Source organism: Halictus rubicundus, chromosome 5 (assembly GCF_050948215.1).
Source record: "Halictus rubicundus isolate RS-2024b chromosome 5, iyHalRubi1_principal, whole genome shotgun sequence".
NCBI lineage: Eukaryota > Metazoa > Arthropoda > Insecta > Hymenoptera > Halictidae > Halictus > Halictus rubicundus.
In genome coordinates, this window is record NC_135153.1 from 5,793,394 (window position 1) to 5,812,499 (window position 19,106).

The 19,106-nt window shown below is 40.6% G+C and overlaps 1 protein-coding gene across 6 annotated transcripts; it reads left to right on the forward strand.

The window, feature by feature from the left end:
- The first annotated feature begins 604 nt into the window (after positions 1–604).
- D4 (double PHD fingers d4) lies at positions 605–19,065 on the forward strand. Of its 6 annotated transcripts, XM_076787686.1 has the most exons (9): positions 605–768; positions 853–962; positions 1,493–1,729; positions 1,808–2,013; positions 2,191–2,260; positions 3,852–4,007; positions 5,994–6,491; positions 15,414–15,526; positions 17,324–19,065. In XM_076787686.1, the coding sequence occupies exons 1-9, from the start codon at positions 689–691 to the stop codon at positions 17,453–17,455; spliced, it is 1,602 nt and encodes a 533-aa protein (XP_076643801.1). In that variant the 5' UTR covers positions 605–688; the 3' UTR covers positions 17,456–19,065. The 6 variants fall into 6 exon arrangements, 4 of the variants coding, with proteins under 4 accessions (XP_076643801.1, XP_076643800.1, XP_076643799.1 ...); XR_013082261.1 differs by lacking the exons at positions 15,414–15,526; positions 17,324–19,065 and adding an exon at positions 9,156–9,296 and having other exon boundaries at positions 5,994–6,794; XR_013082260.1 differs by lacking the exons at positions 15,414–15,526; positions 17,324–19,065 and adding an exon at positions 9,156–9,276 and having other exon boundaries at positions 5,994–7,552.
- The last annotated feature ends 41 nt before the right edge of the window (positions 19,066–19,106 follow it).

The window sequence follows — 19,106 nt, forward strand, 5'->3', positions numbered from 1 at the left end:
AGTAGCACGTTCGTCTCAAATCGCTTTTAATTTATCTTACATTGCAAAAACTAACATATGTCTGCATAATTACCTCATTAACCAAGCGAATAATAATTCTTAGTGCACCAATTAACAAGATTTAACAAGTTTAATTATAACTTTTACTTCAGGAAACAATCTTGTCAAATACGAATTTCGCGCATGCGCAAATGTCAATGGTGATCTGAATTTATATTACAATATTGTTAAAGTTAAATATGGTACGGTTATGACAAATTTTACTAGTTCAGTTTCTATTTTAATCAAATTTGTTAATATATATTTCTTTGATTTATTTATTAAAATTTTAGAAGGAATTAAAGTATGCTCTCCCGAGCCTGAATGCATTTTGTCCTGTGGCGGTTGATTTGAATTGTTTGAATCAAAGAAAAAGGAAGCGTTCCTTTCCAGGTTTTCTATTTTAATTGATTAGTAAAATTATATAGAAAAGTCTGCCTTAGATGCTCTGTTATGTATATTTTTGATTTTTGTATTCGTTTACGGGCCAATTACTTGTGAAACATTTTGAATAATTTAATTTGATTTGCCCTCTCGCGGAGACCGCCACAGTCGGACGCGCGCATGCGTCAGTCAATGGAGCTCCTTTTCCGGGAAGAAGAGCAAACGGCTAGCAAGGGCTGGAGGAGTACTTTTCGGTTGTTATAAAATGACAGCCATTACAATTTCGCCGGCTTCCCACGGACTTATTCAAGTTGTAAACGAAAGTAATTTATGTAAAATCGAAAGGTACGTCTTAGAATAATAATGCTTGGCGAAATTTCAATTCGGTGGTTTCGGAGCGTCTACATGGCAACTATCGATTTTTTGCAGTTACCTTAATGACACCGCGTACAGGGAATCCATCGAAAATGCCTCGAATTATAACAGCCGATTGTGCAGAGAACGACGACTACGTATGCCTTTCCTCGATTCGCAGACAGGTATTTTTTACCGACACTTTTACGTGCTTTTAAAACGCTGCCGTTATCAAAGTTGTATAATACTCCTACACAAATCGGTCGCGTCTGTTTGAATGTAATCAGCATACATATCTCTTTGGTTTATACTCCTACGATTGTTGACAGTTGTAGTTGGGTAATTTATGATGCAAGTGACAAGAGACAATGGAATAAAATCATTTTAAAACGATTAGAAAGGGGCTTTTTAAATAAATCAGGAATTTCTGAGTCATTTCATTAAAATTCTATGTGAGACAAATACTGGGACCATTTAAGCCCATAAGAAGTTACAAGTTATTTGATTGGAAATAACATTTTTGATTAAATACTTTGTCCTTTTGTGGATTCGTGCCTTTTATTATTTATTACAACCTCAGTATTGTAATTTATTTATTACAATTCGCATATAAAGTACATCTTCCATGTATTTTATTGTTTCTATGCATGGTCCCAACTGGATTTAGCATATTTCAAATGAAGAATGATAATATAAATTAATTGTAAAATTACAGGCGTAGCACAAAATCATTCTTCGCTGTTTATGTCAGCAAGAGAAAGACTTCCAGGCTTGCTACACGGTCAAATATATACATATCCCAGTAAAAGATGGAGGAAAAAAAGACGTCAGTATTTAATGCACTATTTGCATCCAAAAAGAGGTCCCAGGGGAGACCCGGATGATGGTGTAGAAGGTGTAGAAACTGTAACACATGTAAATGATGATAGTAAAGAATCTGTTGCTCTTAAAGGTAAAAATATTTATAAAGAAATTACAATGTTGCATACACTATATTTAAGAAAATAATAAAAACAACAATTTCTTACAGAGGAACATAGTAAGGATGCCTGGTTCTACGACGAACAGGACATATTAGATATGGATGCGTACGAGGAACCGGATCCAGAAAGTGATTACGACTACGAAGAAAGTTACAGTAGTAAAAGGAAACGAAGAAAACCTCGCGGGGGTGGGCATCATCCTGCACGAAATCATCCGCCTTCCACAGATAGCCCAGGGAGCAAACGTACAAAGGTATGTTTCATTTACTTCATTGTTCTAAACCTTAGGAACTTAGCATTTATTATATAAGATAAGAAGCATGAATATACTGTGGAATATTTGATTCAACATGCAATTATATTTTTTAGTTTTATATATATATTTTTTTATATTGTATACTAAATTTTGTAAAACACTTTTATCGAATAGGGTGGGGGACGCGGGCGCAAAAAAACCAACTATGATGCTGTTGACACTGATAAGCCATTCGTTTGTGACCGTAAGTTTAACCATAGATACAACTACAAATGACCACTTCCTGTTACTAGTTTCATTATGATTATTATTATTAGTTCTATCAGTTGTTATTTCGAATAAGCGAACAAGTGCATTACGTTAGAAAATTTGTTAATTTTATTAAATAACTATATTTTTATGATGCCTTACATATTATTTCACAAGATTACGCAAAAGGTTACTATATGATATATTTAAAAAAAAAGAAAAAGAATAATATGGAAGCTCGAAATAAATTATTGAAGACTCTAGTCTTGGTTGCCGCATAATTTTACACTTTGGGGATGGTGATTGAACTTATAATGAACTTTATAACGTGGAGAGGTGCCCTTTTTAGACTTATAGTAATTTCATGTTGGACTTTAATGCTCTTTGCTCAGTGAGATTGATCAGTACCGTATTGACTGCTGTTTTCCTTCAAGTTTATCAATTTTGCAGTACACTATAGGATACTCCGATCCTTGTCGTATATACTTTGTGTTTGTATCAAACCTTGTACTCCATTTCTCTATTTCCTGTTTATCGAAGTATGAAGAGACGTGACATGATTCTGTATGAAAGGATAAGATTGACCACGCGTGTACAAAAGATTTCAATCCTCGCGCGAGAAACGTATGCAGTGCGTTCAAATGTTACACAGGCTGTGTAAAATTCTGTACACTATTTTGCCAATTTTCCAATCACTTGAAAAGGTAGTATACCGTGTTAATTCGCATTCAGAGAACCGTACGAATTTCTTATATCTGGTCATTGGTAGTTCGCGGGAAATAATTATGTTCACTAAAAAACAGAAAAGAAACAGATAGGGGACGCGTTTGCTCAGATCTTGAAGGAGTATAATAGTCACTACTAATTTGATCGAACTTTTCCAGACGTGAAGTCTATGAATTAACTCGAATGTGCCTGCCAATCTGTTTACTTCTTGAAACCACTCCTGTTAGACTAGCGGATGAATCTAAAGACATTTGGCCACGACCAGTAAGCCTCGATTCTAACCGCGCACTCTGTTCACACAAGCATACACCATTGACTAATTGATCGAGCTTACAGTATCGGCCAAATATCTTCGGACCAATATACTACCTGCCAATAACAGAGCAAGAATGTACTGGCTCACACTGTAGCGAGCTCATTCTGTAGGAGTATACAAGCATCAAGCCTTGCATCGTATTAGTTTTGCTTCTTGGGCTGGAACTCCTTCACTGCTTGTCCACATATAGATTCGTAGGTGGATAGGGATATGTACTGGTACGGAAGGTGTGCAAATGCTATCCTGAACCTAGTAAAGCTTCTCTCCTCGAATCCTTTAACCGCCATGTACTTCTCCAAACTGTAGATATCCAGTAGATACGATCTCGCTGTACGAGAACCGTCTTTCCGTTTTCGCTTTTTCATTTAACCATGTCACATTTGTATGGGACATATCCAACATGGCGGTTAGACGGCTACATCCTCCTCGATCGTCCAATCAACCTCGTCAAAACCAAGATCTCTCTCTGTCTCTCTCTCTTTCTCACATCATGGACGTTGCATTGGATGGTTTGTGGGAAAAAACAGTATTTGCACTTTTGCAGTATGCAGCGCACGGTATAAAACCAGACCTGGTCTGGTCTACCATTACGGTCATTCCCACTCTACTTCCTCCGGTGATCCTGCTAAGGAACTAAGTCCCAGTCCTGCTGAAGTTGAACCTAGGAGCGTTGCAGACACCGCTGCTTCGAACCAGCCAGGTTGGAGCCAAAATCAGCTCAGTTTTCTCACTCTCCTTTTGTGGCAGCCACCGCCGCCGCCGCTGAAGTTTCCCATGCTCCTGGACACCCTTACACAGCCCCTAGTACCCCGAAATCTTTGTCTCTTTGATCTCATCCATTCACGGGACCCGTTTTCATCCAGATATTATCATCACTATTCCCCCCTTTACTCGATGGAACTTAAGTATTACATTCTTTAAATGTGTTGCAAATGCATGCATTGCAAATAATGTAGCGTTCTTACCATTCTGTGTTCACGAATTTTTGTCCGTGTTACGTTTATCTACTTTTATCGATCTCTCTCTCTGTATTTGCACAACTTTTCTGCAGTCTCGATTATCATACCGAGACAGTTTCGTTAAGCCAGTATGATACGGTTCTGTTTAGCATCGTGTACACGTAACTATGTACACCTTGTGTTCTCATATATATATATATATTTATATACATTTGTTTCCCGATATACATATACATACGCGGGATTATCATTCATTTTTTCTTTTGGGGGGGGGGGTGGAGAGGAAAGAAGGGAACAGAGGAAAAGGAGAATAGCGAGTTGTTGGCGAATGTTTTGCAATGGCATGCTTCTGCAATCGCGTAATTTGAGAGTGTTGTGGTGTCGTACGCCGCGGAGAGCCGACCTTCTCATAGCTGAGGTAGAGTTGTTGGGCGCAGCCTCTCTCTCGAGTGTTTGGTATGCGTGTGTGTACTTTTTTGATCATGGTTGTTCTGTATTATCCTTTCGCAGCATGCCGAAGTTTGAGCTGAGTCTTTGTAATGGAGTAATCTAACGGCGTTTACAGTATCTATTTTTCTCTTCCGTTTTGCTCGTTTTCTCTACTTTACTGTACCTATTTTTTTTCTCTTTTTTTTTCTCTCTCTTTAACTTAATACGCTTTTGACAATCCTAGAGCGATTTTGGCTTCGATTGTTCCTCTCGCGATGATCGCCTGCAGCAGCTTCACTAAAGACATTTTTATGTATTTACATACCCGTACGCCCGGAGATTGATCTCCAGAGATTCGCATAAATGGTAGTTATTGCCGCGTTTGCGCCGCTGTTCTGTCTGACCTTGGAACGGATACTTCGACGTTGTATCGTTGTAATTGCTCTTGGTGATGGAATGCATCGATTGACGTAATTTGTGCACCTTGTTACGATTCTATACATACATATATTTATATATATATATATATATATATATTATATTTACATATATACATATATATTATTTGACTTTTCATTCCTCATTGTTGTGCCAGTTCCTTGTTTTAAACACTGTGACGCTTCGAATAATCGATTCTGGTTGGCCGAGTGATCTTGCTAACAAAATGATCGTCCCCCGGAAATTCTTCGATAGTAGCCAAATTTTTTAGTCGAAATGAGTATGTATAAGTCGCGTTTAGGGCTCGGCAGTCCCAGTGCGAAAGTAGTGGATGGGTGGTACAAGCGGGTATGGGGTGATTCTACTTGCAAAAACAAATGGAAATTCATGTTTCTCGAAAACGAAGTTTCTTGCCATAAGTAGCTAAGATGAGGCAGCTTACTCGTTACATTGTCATTTCATGGCTGCTTCAATTCTCTTCAAGCTGAATTTCACGACCACACTATTCGGGAGAAACAGAATTTATGTCAAGATACAGAAGCTACATAAATATTTCTATTTTTCTTTTCCGAATAATTTCAGTAAATTGAGATTAATGCAACAGTATTTTCAGATTCTATAAGCGCTTTCACCGTTTTGCATTTGATCCGCTCATCTCTTTCAACAAAATGCATAAAATCCTCACGACTTGTACAAAGGATCGAAGAATTGGGGGTCGTTCAGGGTACGGGGCCGTCGGAATCGATTATGCTGGTGGTGGTCACAGAACTGATTCTAAACTCATTGTCTCTAAGCCAGTGTGCATGGTCATTAGCTTGTGACGCAAAGCGCAACTGGGTATGTGGTCGGTTTGTGATTAGGTGGTACACGTCGGGGTCGTCAGAACGCGTCTTCATCGAGTACCTCGAGTCCGTCCCCCGCAGCGCCTACCGCGTCTGCTGCGGGGGCGTCGACGCAGCCCGCGGCACCATCACCGGCGCAATCCCAGCAGCCGGCTCAACAGGCTCAGCAGCCAGCGTCGTCTCAACCGCAGCAACCGCAACCGCAGCCGGCTCAGCAGCCCCAACCGTCGCCGCAGGTAGCGGGTGCGGCCCAGGCGACCACGGCGCCCGCGTCGCCGACGATCCCGTCGACGAAGGAGGACCACCTGCCAGCAGTATCGTCCCCGGGTACCGCGGTGCCCTCGCCCTCCTCGGTGAGAACGGAGGGGCCACCGACCCCCGGGACGAACGAAAAAAAACCTGGAAAATCAGCCCAACCCTCCCCGTACTGCGACTTCTGTCTGGGCGACGCTAGGGAAAATAAAAAGACCGGCGGCTCCGAGGAGCTGGTCTCGTGCAGCGACTGCGGCCGCTCAGGTAAGCCAGAGGAAAAGATCAAGCGCAAGTATACACGAAGAACGAATCACAATTAATGCAGGTGGCGTGTGTGTATCCGCCGATATATAGTCGGTTAATCGCGCGTCGTGTCGTTCCGTCGATCGAACCCTCTCTGGGTAGCGGAGGATTACTTCCTTTACTTTCCTCGGTGGTCTCTGTATCAGGACCACTGGCCATGTATACGGGGACGGACACACCCCCTGTCAGCACACAGATCCCTTTCAACAACGGCGGGAACCCCGCCGACTTTTGCTTTTCGTTTCGCGCTGTCGCGGGACCGATGTAAGTACCACGAAATCAATTCTTCCACGCATTCTCCAACCACCCCTCTTGTCGTCATTACGCTTTCAGATCTGACCTCGGGACAGGCACGTCCAACTTGAAACTCAAGACGAGAAACGCCTCCTAGCTAGAGGATAGACTTATAGTCTGCCCAACGAGACCAGTCAGTGGAGCAGCAGCAGCAGCGTGCGAGAAGTGTAACTTGTGCATTTGTTTACCTTTACCGCCTCGCCTCGTTGGACAGACTATAGACACAGGAAGATAGAGATGTACTGGACACTCTGTACTGGAGTTTCGTAGTCTTTCTCTCAGGTCACTTGACGCGTTTGTTTGTAACGGTACTGCGGCACAAATGTTCGTCATATCAATTTTTGATAAACCTCATAGACTGAAGTCACTTTTAGGACATTTTTATCGAGACCGGTCCAGATGAACTTGTAGCTAATATTTCGATTGTGTTCATCAGGGTTTAACCCTTGTGTCAATAACCGGCTACCCGGGTACGCACTTTCAATTTCGTTTTTATAACTTTTTATAACAATACCTAATTCTACATAGCCTTGCTGTTGTTCTTGTTTATCTTCAATTCTTGAGCCTGCAAGGACATTCTACTTGGACCTTTTGGAAAGCGTTTACAATTTAATCTGAATATGTGAGATTCATCAATCAAAAGGACAATTTTTAACGAGTTGGTAACGAGTTGGATATGCCTGTGACGAAGAGTGGAACTTTGGGAAAAAGTTCCTCGAGTAGATACAGTATGTGTTTCCTTGTTAGACGATTATTGTTGAAGAATTTTTACAAGCTACTTGATACCTACCCTTTTCGACATAACCAATGATACGAGAGCATGTATGACCAGGAACTTCTCTCGATCTTGTCCTAGTCAGATCCAAAGCTTGAGTTCTCGGGAACTCTTTTGAATTAGCCAGAGTTACTCGAGGGACTCAATGGATTTGTTTCCTTTGATGTTTGATTAGTCTCTCACCGTCTTCAATATTCCTTTATGCTTCGCCATTACCGCGTCAGGCCATTGTCTTCCTAAAATGTTGACTGTTTCCACTTACTGTAGCCACCGTAGTAGACCTTCCATGCATTAGACGCACTATTTTTCAATTACAATACGCATAAGACCCCTTATTAAGGTCCCTTGCTGATGCATGCTAGCAGTGCCTCGATAGTTACTCGCTGCATGGGACCGGCCGTGTACACTTAAGTCTGTGACTAAACTTGTCACATTTTTTGCTCTGTATTATCGATATCATGAATTCTGACGCCAAAAACGTGCGTCAAGTTTTTGGCTTTGTTTCGCAGAGAATCAAGACAGAATACAGCTCAGTTTGTAGCTGGAGATATTTTATATCGATTTCATCCAGAAATCTTATCCAATGGCATAAAAATGCTTGGATTCCGTGGCATGCACTTCATCAATGTTTGACCTACTTCTAACACTTATATTACAAAATATCTGCATAATTTCGTCAGCTCATGACCAGCGCGCGCTGCATTGAACGTTCCACTTTCGAACGAGCCCTTTCCCAGGGAAAAGTATTCTCGTATAAAGACGAAAAGTTGACGCACGTGAAACCATTTTTCGCTTAATTTTGTCGGTAACATTGTCACTCTACTTTATCGCGTGTCTACGCCACTATAGCGGCTTCCGTGGAAAGCATCAGCTTGAACGGTAACGCCACTATAGTGGCTTTTATGCCATCCGTGGCCAGGCGCGCCGTCCCTGGGAGGCAGAGTTGCGGACGAGCGCGCCGTGCTTAACACTAGAACGACCGAGCAAGACTGTGCCCATTCAGACTTCATACAACTTTTATTGTAATATGTGCTTCAATGAAGAGGTTCATTAAAAAATTTCCGATGAAAACATTTTTACCATTTCAGTAATTGTAAAAGAAAAAATTAGGAAGCAGTCATTTTGACTGCTCCGGTCGTTCTAGTGTTAAGAGGTTAACGAGGCGCGACGATATTTCCGTGAGTCGTGCTTAGGCTCGTTTTTATCGGGAGAATCTCGCCGATTCGTCTCCAATGAATCAAAAACAAAATGATCGACTAAAGAGGCACTATTGCGATGTTCCGAAACCGGCAAAGAGGTTTCCTTCCAGAAGGCAGTTTCAAGTTTTATTGAATCTGGACTCTGTTTAACGTTATTCCCCGCTGCTCTCTCGTACCCGGTTGGTCCTGTTCACTTGCTCGCTTCAGCCTTTTCGTCTTGTCCGTTGATATTTTCGCTGCTGTACTCGGAGTCCCCTTCACCAAGTCCCGCTGTCAGCCTAGAATTCTCTTGTTTAAACTAAGCGAACGTACGGCGACCTTAATGCAGAACAGAATATTAATGATTGTATTTTCCAGGTTCTATGATTTTCTTTCGGAACAATTGCTCCATTCGAGCTCTGGTGCATATACTTACTTCGGTCCCTTGGAAGGAAAACAGAAGGAAAATCGGCAAAAATCTTTCCCGTTTACCGTCCTCCTCGTATACATGGTCGGTGGGCTAGAACTTTTTTCTTTGTCGCTCTCCTGTGTCTCCTTTACGATCCGCGACTTGCGAGAGAGAGAGACAGAACACAGTTTTCGCGTATCAGTGAATCGGTTTCTCGGGACGATCGTATTCCCGTTCTTCCGAATTGTTGTCGGACTCGACGAGCTATTTTTTCATACCACCGCGGAGGATCGTAACGAGAACAAAGAGTGAGAGAAGAAAGAGAACACACAGAAAAAAAAGAAAACACTATTTTTGGGTTGAATAGGACGATAAAACAAAAGAGATAGAGAGAGAGTGAGAGAGAGAGAGAGAGAATACGAAAAAAAACGCTAGTTGCTGTACGACGTACGCTCGAGAGAATCGCATCGTTAAGGGTAAATTCATGTGTGCAATAATTAAGGAAGCTGCACGGTTTCAGCGTTCTAGAGAGGAAGGAAGAGAACAAAATAGAGAGAAAGAGAGAGAGAGAGAGTCTGGGAGCGAGTGCGTGTGAGACAGAGCGAGTGAAAGAAAGAAAGGAAAAATAAAAACGGTTACGAGCTTTACGTACACTAGTCAAGGCACGAAAAGCAAAAACATCAGTTTGTCAATGGTGCAACTTGTCGCATCTGAGCGATGGGAATTCCTCGATGATTCCTTTGCTGCACGGATCAACTGTGATTTATTGTAATTCAGTGATTAGTTTTTAAGGGGACAAATTTTTACGAAGAACAAAACAAACGAGTAATGTACAAAAAAAGGACAAAACGAGAGAGGTAGAGGGCCGGTTGGGTGGGGTGGGAATGGAATTCAAACACGAATCTCGGGATATCTCGAATGAGAGAAAAAAAAAGAAAAGAAAAGAAGAAAGGGAAACAAACGAGACGATAGGCGAAACTCTGCCATTTTTTCGGGGGAAAGAAACGTGCATGAAACTCGACATTTTTAAACCGAAAAGATAAAGAAATTCCTGTTGCACAGTATCACTAGAGCACGTATTGAAGAGGATGTGTTTGTGTTCTCTGTTTGACTACAGTGTAGATCGCGTTCTTACGTTATTGTGTTGAAAAATCAAAAGAGAGCAAAAAAGAAAGGAGGAGGAGTAGGAGGAGGAAAAAGAAAACAAAAAAACAATGAGATGCTTGCCCGCGAAGTAATCGTTCTATAATCGAGAAAATTTTAAGAGAGAGAGCGAGTGAGAGAGAGAGCTTATACAAACGATACGAATATAGACTTTATAATTATATTATCCAGCACAGTCGTGAATCGTTCAAACGAGAGCAACATATTTATATATATTATATATATATTATATATATATTATATATATAGTAAGACGGGGAAAGAACCATGTTTTCGAATATTTCTACGTTTCTAGGAGGAGAGGGAGAGAGTGAGAGAGAGTGAGGACAGTCTTGTAAATAATTTCGTTCTTCCTTTCGATTTGCGTTCTCCGTACTTCTATTTATCGATCTGCAATACACCTAAGAGGCGCAGCACATATAACGCTAGCTAAAAGTATTACCGTTCGAATACTCGTGACAAAATAGAGAGAAAGCGAGAGAGAGAGAGAGGGAGGGAGAGAGAGAGAGAGTGTGTGTGTGTGTAAGAGAACGAGAGAGAGAGAGAGAGAGAGAGAGAGAGAGAGAGAGAGAGAGAGAGAGAGAGAAAGAAAGAAAGAAAGGGTAAAAAAGAAACTCGGTTTTACAGTACGGAACAGGCATCTTCTCGTTGCATAGCTGCACTCGGATGGAAAACGTTTTACGTTCGCGATCGCGGCTTCGTACTCTTCCATTGTAGGACACCGGGTAGAACGAAAGAGTGCTCGATCGAAGCTTCCATTTACATAAGATCCGATCCTTCGCGCGAACGATGGTTTCGTCTTTCCCAGAAGAATCTTCGTGCTTCAGGTTGCCGCTGGATTCAGTTCATTATTCGAACCTGCACCGGAAGTGCGGCGAGATCTCTCCAACGAACCGCGTGCGATTTTACGAATGTGTCGCTCGATTCTAAAGTATTGTTTGCACTATGTTTTTATCATAGCTGCGAACAAGTTAAAACGCCACGAGTGATGTGGCCACGGATGTGCAATTTCACATATTTTTGTGAACGATTTTAGAGAAACAAGACTAAAAAACACAATTTATTAAACGTACCACTCATGTTCTCATTTAAATGGTTGTACACGTGAGAGTAAGGCAGCATTTTTAATAACATTTCGCCTTTCGTCGTGGTCGAAAAGCTACGGAAGCAGCTCGCGATAGAGCAGACGTCGTAAATGAATTTCTTTGCCTCCTGGAACTTCCATTTTAAAAGCCTGAAAATTGATTAAAATCAAGTAATTCGTAAAATCGAAGCAGATTGGTTTTTAGAGCAAGAAAAAGACTTGCGAATGCATATATGTATATACTTTACCTAACGAAACACAAAATTGCGGGAAAAAAATAATATACAAAAATCACGGGAATTTATTACACAATCCAATAGAAGAAGAAGTCAAAGTACGCGCTCTACACGCAAAGAATCAATGGAAAATGGTACCAACCCCGAAGAACGCGTTTTATGTAGATATGTAGATGGAGTCGCTGCTTGCCATGCGTCGAGCTCGCCGGAAGCGCTACCGACTCGAATTTATTTCCCTTGAACCGGTTCGATTGAACTAATTTTTTTTTTTATCGAACACAGACCCCGACGAATATTTCGTGGTGAAAATTTATCGAAGGGGGTGGGGGTAGGAGTATTCGATTGGAAATCCAGCAGCAATACGATGAAGGGACCGGTTGTTACAGAAGATTCTTCGACGCGTCGCGACTCCGGGATCATTTGAAATTCCGATGAAACCATTCTTCGCCGCGTTTCCATTTCCATCCGTTTATCCGTTTACACGCATTCCAGCGGGAATCTGCTGCCTCGAAAATCCTTCCGTTTCGTTTCCTTGGGCATTAATCGTTTTTCGCCGGGATTATTATAAATAGCGTGTAACACTGGTCGTTTGCTGTTTTTTGGATCGTCATCGAATGGCGACGGGATATATTTATTGCATATTTAAAGGGACAGGAAGAGCAAAGACAGGAAAACAGAGGGGAGAAGGTGAAAACGGGAAAAGAGAGAAGGAAAATGAGAACGATCTGCGAGCAGCGTGCGCTTAGAGGCGTGCGAAGAAAGAAAATGCGTGCTAGGGAGAGAGAGAGCGAGAGCGAGAGAGAGAATTATGCTACTTTTCCGCGTTCGCAATCGAGCTCGAGGTATCGGCGTGTCCCAGGAAGATGGATATGCGTGTCTTGTATCTTCCTTGCTGTAGGAGACTCGATGATAGCTTAGTTTTGTACGAGTTTTGCTACTCGCGCGGGTAAAACGAAAGAGGACGTCGCGCAGAGGCGGACAATTACGAAACGGTGACCGTTTATCACGACTTTCTCCTATTTCTTCTGCCAGGACCATTGTCATTAATACCGGAGACTTAATTAATAACAGCCGAGACCGTTGCGCTGGTAGCTTCACGCGGAGATTGTGCAAAATTGTTGTAAATATTCGGAGGAAGAACGAGAGACTTGAATTATTTATTTCTGAGTAAGAACGTGAAACTGACAGTTATATTACACTGGTGCATATAGAACAATTTCAGGAAGAGCTTGAAGAGCTTTCTTGCTCAACTATTCAGCGAAAGACATCAAATCAAACGACGTTTAACGCATAGAACAACCCAGTTAGCCAAATGCTGTTTCAAGCAAATTTAGCGCTATGTTGGCACCACACTTTGCGAGCAAAAGACTTGCCCGTTTGGTACCAAACCCTGCTTGGAGCAGAATTCCTAGACAAATTCCTAGTCAATCTCGGAGACAGATGGGTCGCAAATTGAGTGCAAAGTCTGCAGGCAAAACTCCATGCCAAATTGGAGCCAAACCCTGGTTTTGGTCAGCTTCGTTGTAGAGGGCAGGTCCGTTGCACTAAATGCGAACGTAACCTTATTCGCAAAAGTGGTGCGTAAACACCACAATGTGCCGTGAAAGACAAATCGTCGTAAAAAATGTGTTATCAAAACTAAAATATGTGTATAAATGTGTTACACTCTGATTTTGCTCGATATTTACTTTCAGAACAAGGTTAGGTTCCCTCTTAATGCGACCGACCTGCCCCCTATAACGAAGCCAAGGGTTGGCTTCAATTTGGCATGGAGTTGGCTGCAGACTTTGCATTCAAATACCGAGCGTAATGCGGAAACATGTGGATAGGAATTTGCAGAGAAATTTTGGCGCCAAATTCAAAGCAAATTGTTTATTGGGAATATTTACAAAGAAAAGAGACAATAGGAAGCAATGAAAACCGAATGGTTTCGGGCTGGGTGCGTGTAACAGAGCATTTAGAGAAGACATTTATACGAACAATTTACACACAAGACTAAACATTTAGAAAACAGGAGGGATGTTCTCAAAGACGCTTTCAAATTCATCCTGTGAAAAGACATAGACTTACCTCTGAAAACTGCCGAATACATTCGTTCTCCAACGGATAAGCTGTGATAGAAGGAATATTGAATACAATTAAGACGCATACACCGAAAGCGAAATTCTATATGCACCAAACGAATGTTCGAGTTTCGCACGAACAGACTGAGAACCGGCAGAACGTAAACGTCGCGATAAAAACAAGCCGACGAATAATGTTGAAGAGCCCCGGTTTCGCGGCTGCTTAATAATCGAGCAATCTGCGAATTGCGGTGATTTCGACCCAGATTTCCCGGCGATGATTCAACGGGCTTCCTGCGAAGGCCACGAGCTTCTGTAAAATCGCCTCTGCGCGGCTCGTCGACCGTTTCGCTGTAAACGATACCCTATGAGTTTTTCGGCCCGTGACACGATTCTTCGCGAGCATCTTTTCCTTTTTTTTTATTTCTACTGCTAACCGTTACATATTATCATAGATTTATGGTCACGAGAAGTTGTAACTCGCACGTACTCGATAATGATTTCCCCCTTGTTGTATATCGTCTCGATCACGAGATCTTTAATTAGACAGCTCTTCCCCGGACGCTCTCGACAATTATTAATTACGCACCCTTCCGCTCTCGATTATTCTCATCGATTCTGCCAGAAAGAAAACAACATTATTGACGGTTACTACGATCGAGCGTTCCGCGACAATTCATCCGATTATTATTACCAATAAGAAAAACTCACATGGTATAATAAGAGCGAGAGAGAGAGAGAGAGAAAGGGGAGAAAATGAAAAATGATACGAAAGCATGCAAATAGTTCCTCCTTGTTATATAAAAATCGAAGACTTGTTATTAGGCAATTTTTAATTAAGCAATACCCATGAGGCTTACAAATCTAGTATTTAAGTAACGCTAGTTATATATAAATATATATATTATATATATATATTATATATATATATATCAAATGTGATACGTTATGAGTTGTGCGAATGTGCGAGCGAAAGAGAGATTACTTTGAGGAGCAGGATGAAAGGGACGATTTATGAATGGGCGAAAGGGTGAAACGTTTCGTGCGCGTGTGTGTGCGAGTGTGTGCGATTATGTGTCAGAGGGAGAGTGTGCTGGTCCGCGACGTTTATATTGTGCTGCGCAAGAAAGAACGTGAACTATTCCAAGGTACGCACCGCTATTACTTTACCACCTTTACTATTCCAAATAAAATAACAATATGTTCAAGAGGTGACATCAAAAGAATCGCAGATATCATGAAATAAAGCATTCTGTGCGGAAACATAAACAAAACGTTATCATTATTCCGGACGTTTTTAGTGCTGAGGAAGGGTGAAAGTCATACAAATGCAATAAAGATGAATTCTGTCAAATAGTCGTGACGCGTTTCCAATGGAACAAAATTAGAAACCGAAAAAAAAAATAAAAAAAAAAAAGAACCGATTGACGATCTAACTGGTTTGACAATTCGGAATAGAAGCGAAAGTCCGCTTTGACGCGAGCGACAAAAAAAAATACAGATCGTAGTCAAAATTCGAGACAATAGAAATGTGACGAAATAGAACACGAAATAGCTTGGAGTTCACTGTTCTTCGGCACAAGATAAATGTCCTAGCACCTTTCTACTCGTCCAAACGCAAACTATCCTGCTCCGTCCCGAATATGCTTGTTCCATGACCTGCGTACGTTCTTGTTATAGGGCATCCGACTTGTTTGCAATTCACTGCGAACATGATCGTTTCTGTTCGCAAGTACAGGTGGCAGTGTATCGAGTGCAAATGCTGTTCAATTTGTGGCACCTCTGACAACGACGTGAGTATTTACCATCATTTATCGGGATCATACAATACGAACGAACGGGGACAGTCGTCCGCAACTACCTCCAACTATTTTCGCCTTCTCCTGTGCTCCCCGAAAAATTCGCATAATCTCCGTGCGTAACACAGTGAAGTCTTGATCTAAGCCCGATCTTCGGGTCCGTGATGTGACATAGATCGTGTAGGGCCGAACGTAGAAAAGGACAGCGCTTGTGAACACTACATACCGTCAACTAAACCACTAAATCGTGTTTAGTATCATTTTAATCAGAAAAATCCCACGAATAAGTTGGCGAAAATCGTATAAAAAAATAATGAAAAATACGGAAGTTTTGTAATTGGATTAGTAGTGGTTCACACCGATATATCTACATTTTACACTGGCATCTCGAGTTTCTAGGCCTTTCTAGGCCCCTCGCGAGGTATGCCCCCCCCCCCCAGTGGAAGGGGTAGGCAAACTGACTTGGATCGTGTAGCTCCGTTCGGCTTAGATCGAGACTTTCCTGTACTTTCTTCTATAATACAGAGTCTCCCTCGCTTGATTAGGTGACAAAACCGTTCGAATAATGGAACGATCATTTATTTTAGTCATTTCTAAAGATCCTGAAGACTTTTGGACGGCAAATCTACAACACTTTTCAAGTTGTAATTTTATGTAATTATGTAGATTTTATGCTGTATTGTCTTGATTAGACTTTGTTCGATTGGACCATCTGTCGAGGGATGTTCTGTTTGGATAACGGAATATCTGGAGTCTAGTATGTTAGTTTTGATATTAGTCGTTTCTTTTTGGGAATATCGTTGACATTATTGTTGCTATTGAAATTTTTCTGAACACTTTATCTACCGGAAGTTTATTATTAAGATTTTCAATGTCTTTGTTACATGTAGAAGGAGTTTAATAATTTTCTTTGAAACAGAAATTTTATCTATAACTTGATCTACTAAAAAATTCTCTACTACTTGTCTCCGATATTTTAAAGACTATTAATTACTTTAGACTTTCAATTATTTAATAGCCACCGGTAGGTAATGGGTTAAATCTGAAAAAAAGCTTCAAATCAAATTAAAAAATGATATATTAGGTCATCCCATAAGTCGAATTGTTCCACAATTATAGAACAGTATTTTTAAATTCTCTAAATGCTTTTACTACTCAAATTTGATCTACTGTTGTTTGCTATAAATGCATAAAATCCGCATGAACGTCCTTATTTAGACAACATTTTTGCAGAAATCTTTCTGTGTTACGAAGTATTTTTAAAACGACTTTCGAAATTTCGAAGTTTTTGCTTTTCAAATAAATCAATATCGGATCGATCAGTAACGTTTGACGTCGAAGTTCTTTTATCCAGAGCCCATGTAAATTTTTCAAAACGCAATCAAAAAGTTGATGGCCCTTGTTAAACATCGACGTGTGAGATGACCCAGTATATTGAACGACTAGCGTACTTCAGACCATTCAAAGGCGTCAAATTAGTTGGAGTAAGTAGTGCGCGACAGGCTGCCTCGATCGGTACTGAAATTACGCTTATCGATGAGCTATTGTTCAGTATGGCGGTGTTACGATTCAAGTTCCGTCCACCGTTTCTATTTAACACGAGAGATCGATTGGTATCGTATTGATTTTGAGTAAGTCCGCGTGATAACACTGCTCTGAGAAAAAGACGGTCAATTTAGAAAAAAAAAAAATAAAGAAAAATACATAAATAAATAAAAATTCGCGAAAAATACGACGTCGCGTCAGGTATCGTTGGAAGCTAATCTGAAACTGTTTCGCGAACTAAACTAGGATCAGCTGCTGTTCTGTGACGACTGTGATCGTGGATACCACATGTATTGTCTGTCTCCACCTCTTGCATCTCCTCCCGAGGGCTCCTGGTCTTGCCGTCTGTGCATAGCAGAATTTCATCGCCGTGATTAAAACTCTTTGTCTCGTAGATAAGTCACGGATTTTTTTTTTATCTGTTTGCTGTGGTGCAGCGGCCGTTCCTGAATTAGGAGAGTATATTCAGAAAGCTCGCTTTCCTTTTCGTTTTCATTTATACATATACGTATATATATATTTTTTTTTTTCGTTTTTAAACGTAGCAGTAATCCACGGGCGATACTGACGATTCGTCGAGAATCTTTGAACGTTGGCAGCATTAACGATTCTTAATCTTTTCTCCTTTATATATATTTTTTTTTACGGATCCCCTGTCGCCCCCCTTTTAACGTTTTTTTTTTCTATTTAAGTTCGCGGTAATAATTAAGACGAAAACGTTGACGAAGTATTCCTAGTACTGTATACATGCGTTAGTTGTCTCAGGCACTTGGTGATCTCAGAAAATTAAAAGTATAAATAATTGCGTATTTATAATTTTAACGAACCCTAGCTAGTTTACCCAATAGCTGTATGGAAATGTACCGTTGGTGGACTGTCCCGAGATATTTCTATAAAAGGAAAACCAGCCAAACAAAAAAAGAACATAAGAACGATATAGACGAACAGTCACTTTTTAAGCTCACTGTTATTACAAAAGCAGACGCGGAACCGAAGAGATACCTTTGAATATACAGTGATTTCTCTATATATGTCACCACGACCTGGATGATAAACGTCGCGGAATTATCCCCACTACCGAGAGCCTCGAGAGGCCTCGGACGCCGAGCAGTGTAAACATAACACCCGTGTTGTTGACATATATCGCGAATTTACTGTACCGATATGTGCTCCGACGGCGAATCGTCGTCGATCGATTGCATTTTTCATTGAAATGTGAGAAATATATTTTTTATTCGTTTTAGGATGACGCGTGGTATCCGCGGTGATATTACTATCGTAGAAAAATTCTAGCATTAGTTTCTTGGGAATCGAAACAGAGAAAAGTATAAACGTGACGATACTCTCCTAGTTCTAGGCCAAATTTACTTTTAGCCATTGACATTCGAAGTTCGGTTGCTTTTTACTATTTTGGAGAACTGCTTATATCGAAAAACGAATCTGGAAATCTCGAATTTGCGAAATACTCTTAGGCTCCTCGCTATCGACTTTCAGCCCAATACGAAAATGACAAAGAACCGAGATTCAGAAGAAAGCAAAAAAAAAAAAAAGAAAACGATAACGAGAAATTGATAATCTAGAGGAAAAAAAACATGATATTAATATTTAGTATCTGTTTCATAAAATAGCGATAAATAAGACACCGTCTATTTATCTGTACGTATCTTGATACTAAAGCTTTTACACTTAATGACACAGCCATTAGTAGCAGTATAGCTATGACATACAAAAACTTGCAGTACTGCTGAAATTAATATTCTATTATTCTTTTTATCGTTAGTTCAGTATTTTTCATATTTTATATATTGAATGTACTTAATTTAAGATACTGTGGTGATATTTGGTATTCATTGATGTAACTGTTTTTCTCCTTTTTTTATTTTATTTTTTTTTTCTTCTTTTTTAATTCAGTAATTTTAGGGTCACTTAATGACATGGAATTGTGTGTTAGGTGTCGCGAGAGAGAGAGAGAGAGAGAGAGAGAAAAAGAAAGAAAGAAAGAGAGAGAGAGAGTGTGTGTGAGTTAGTC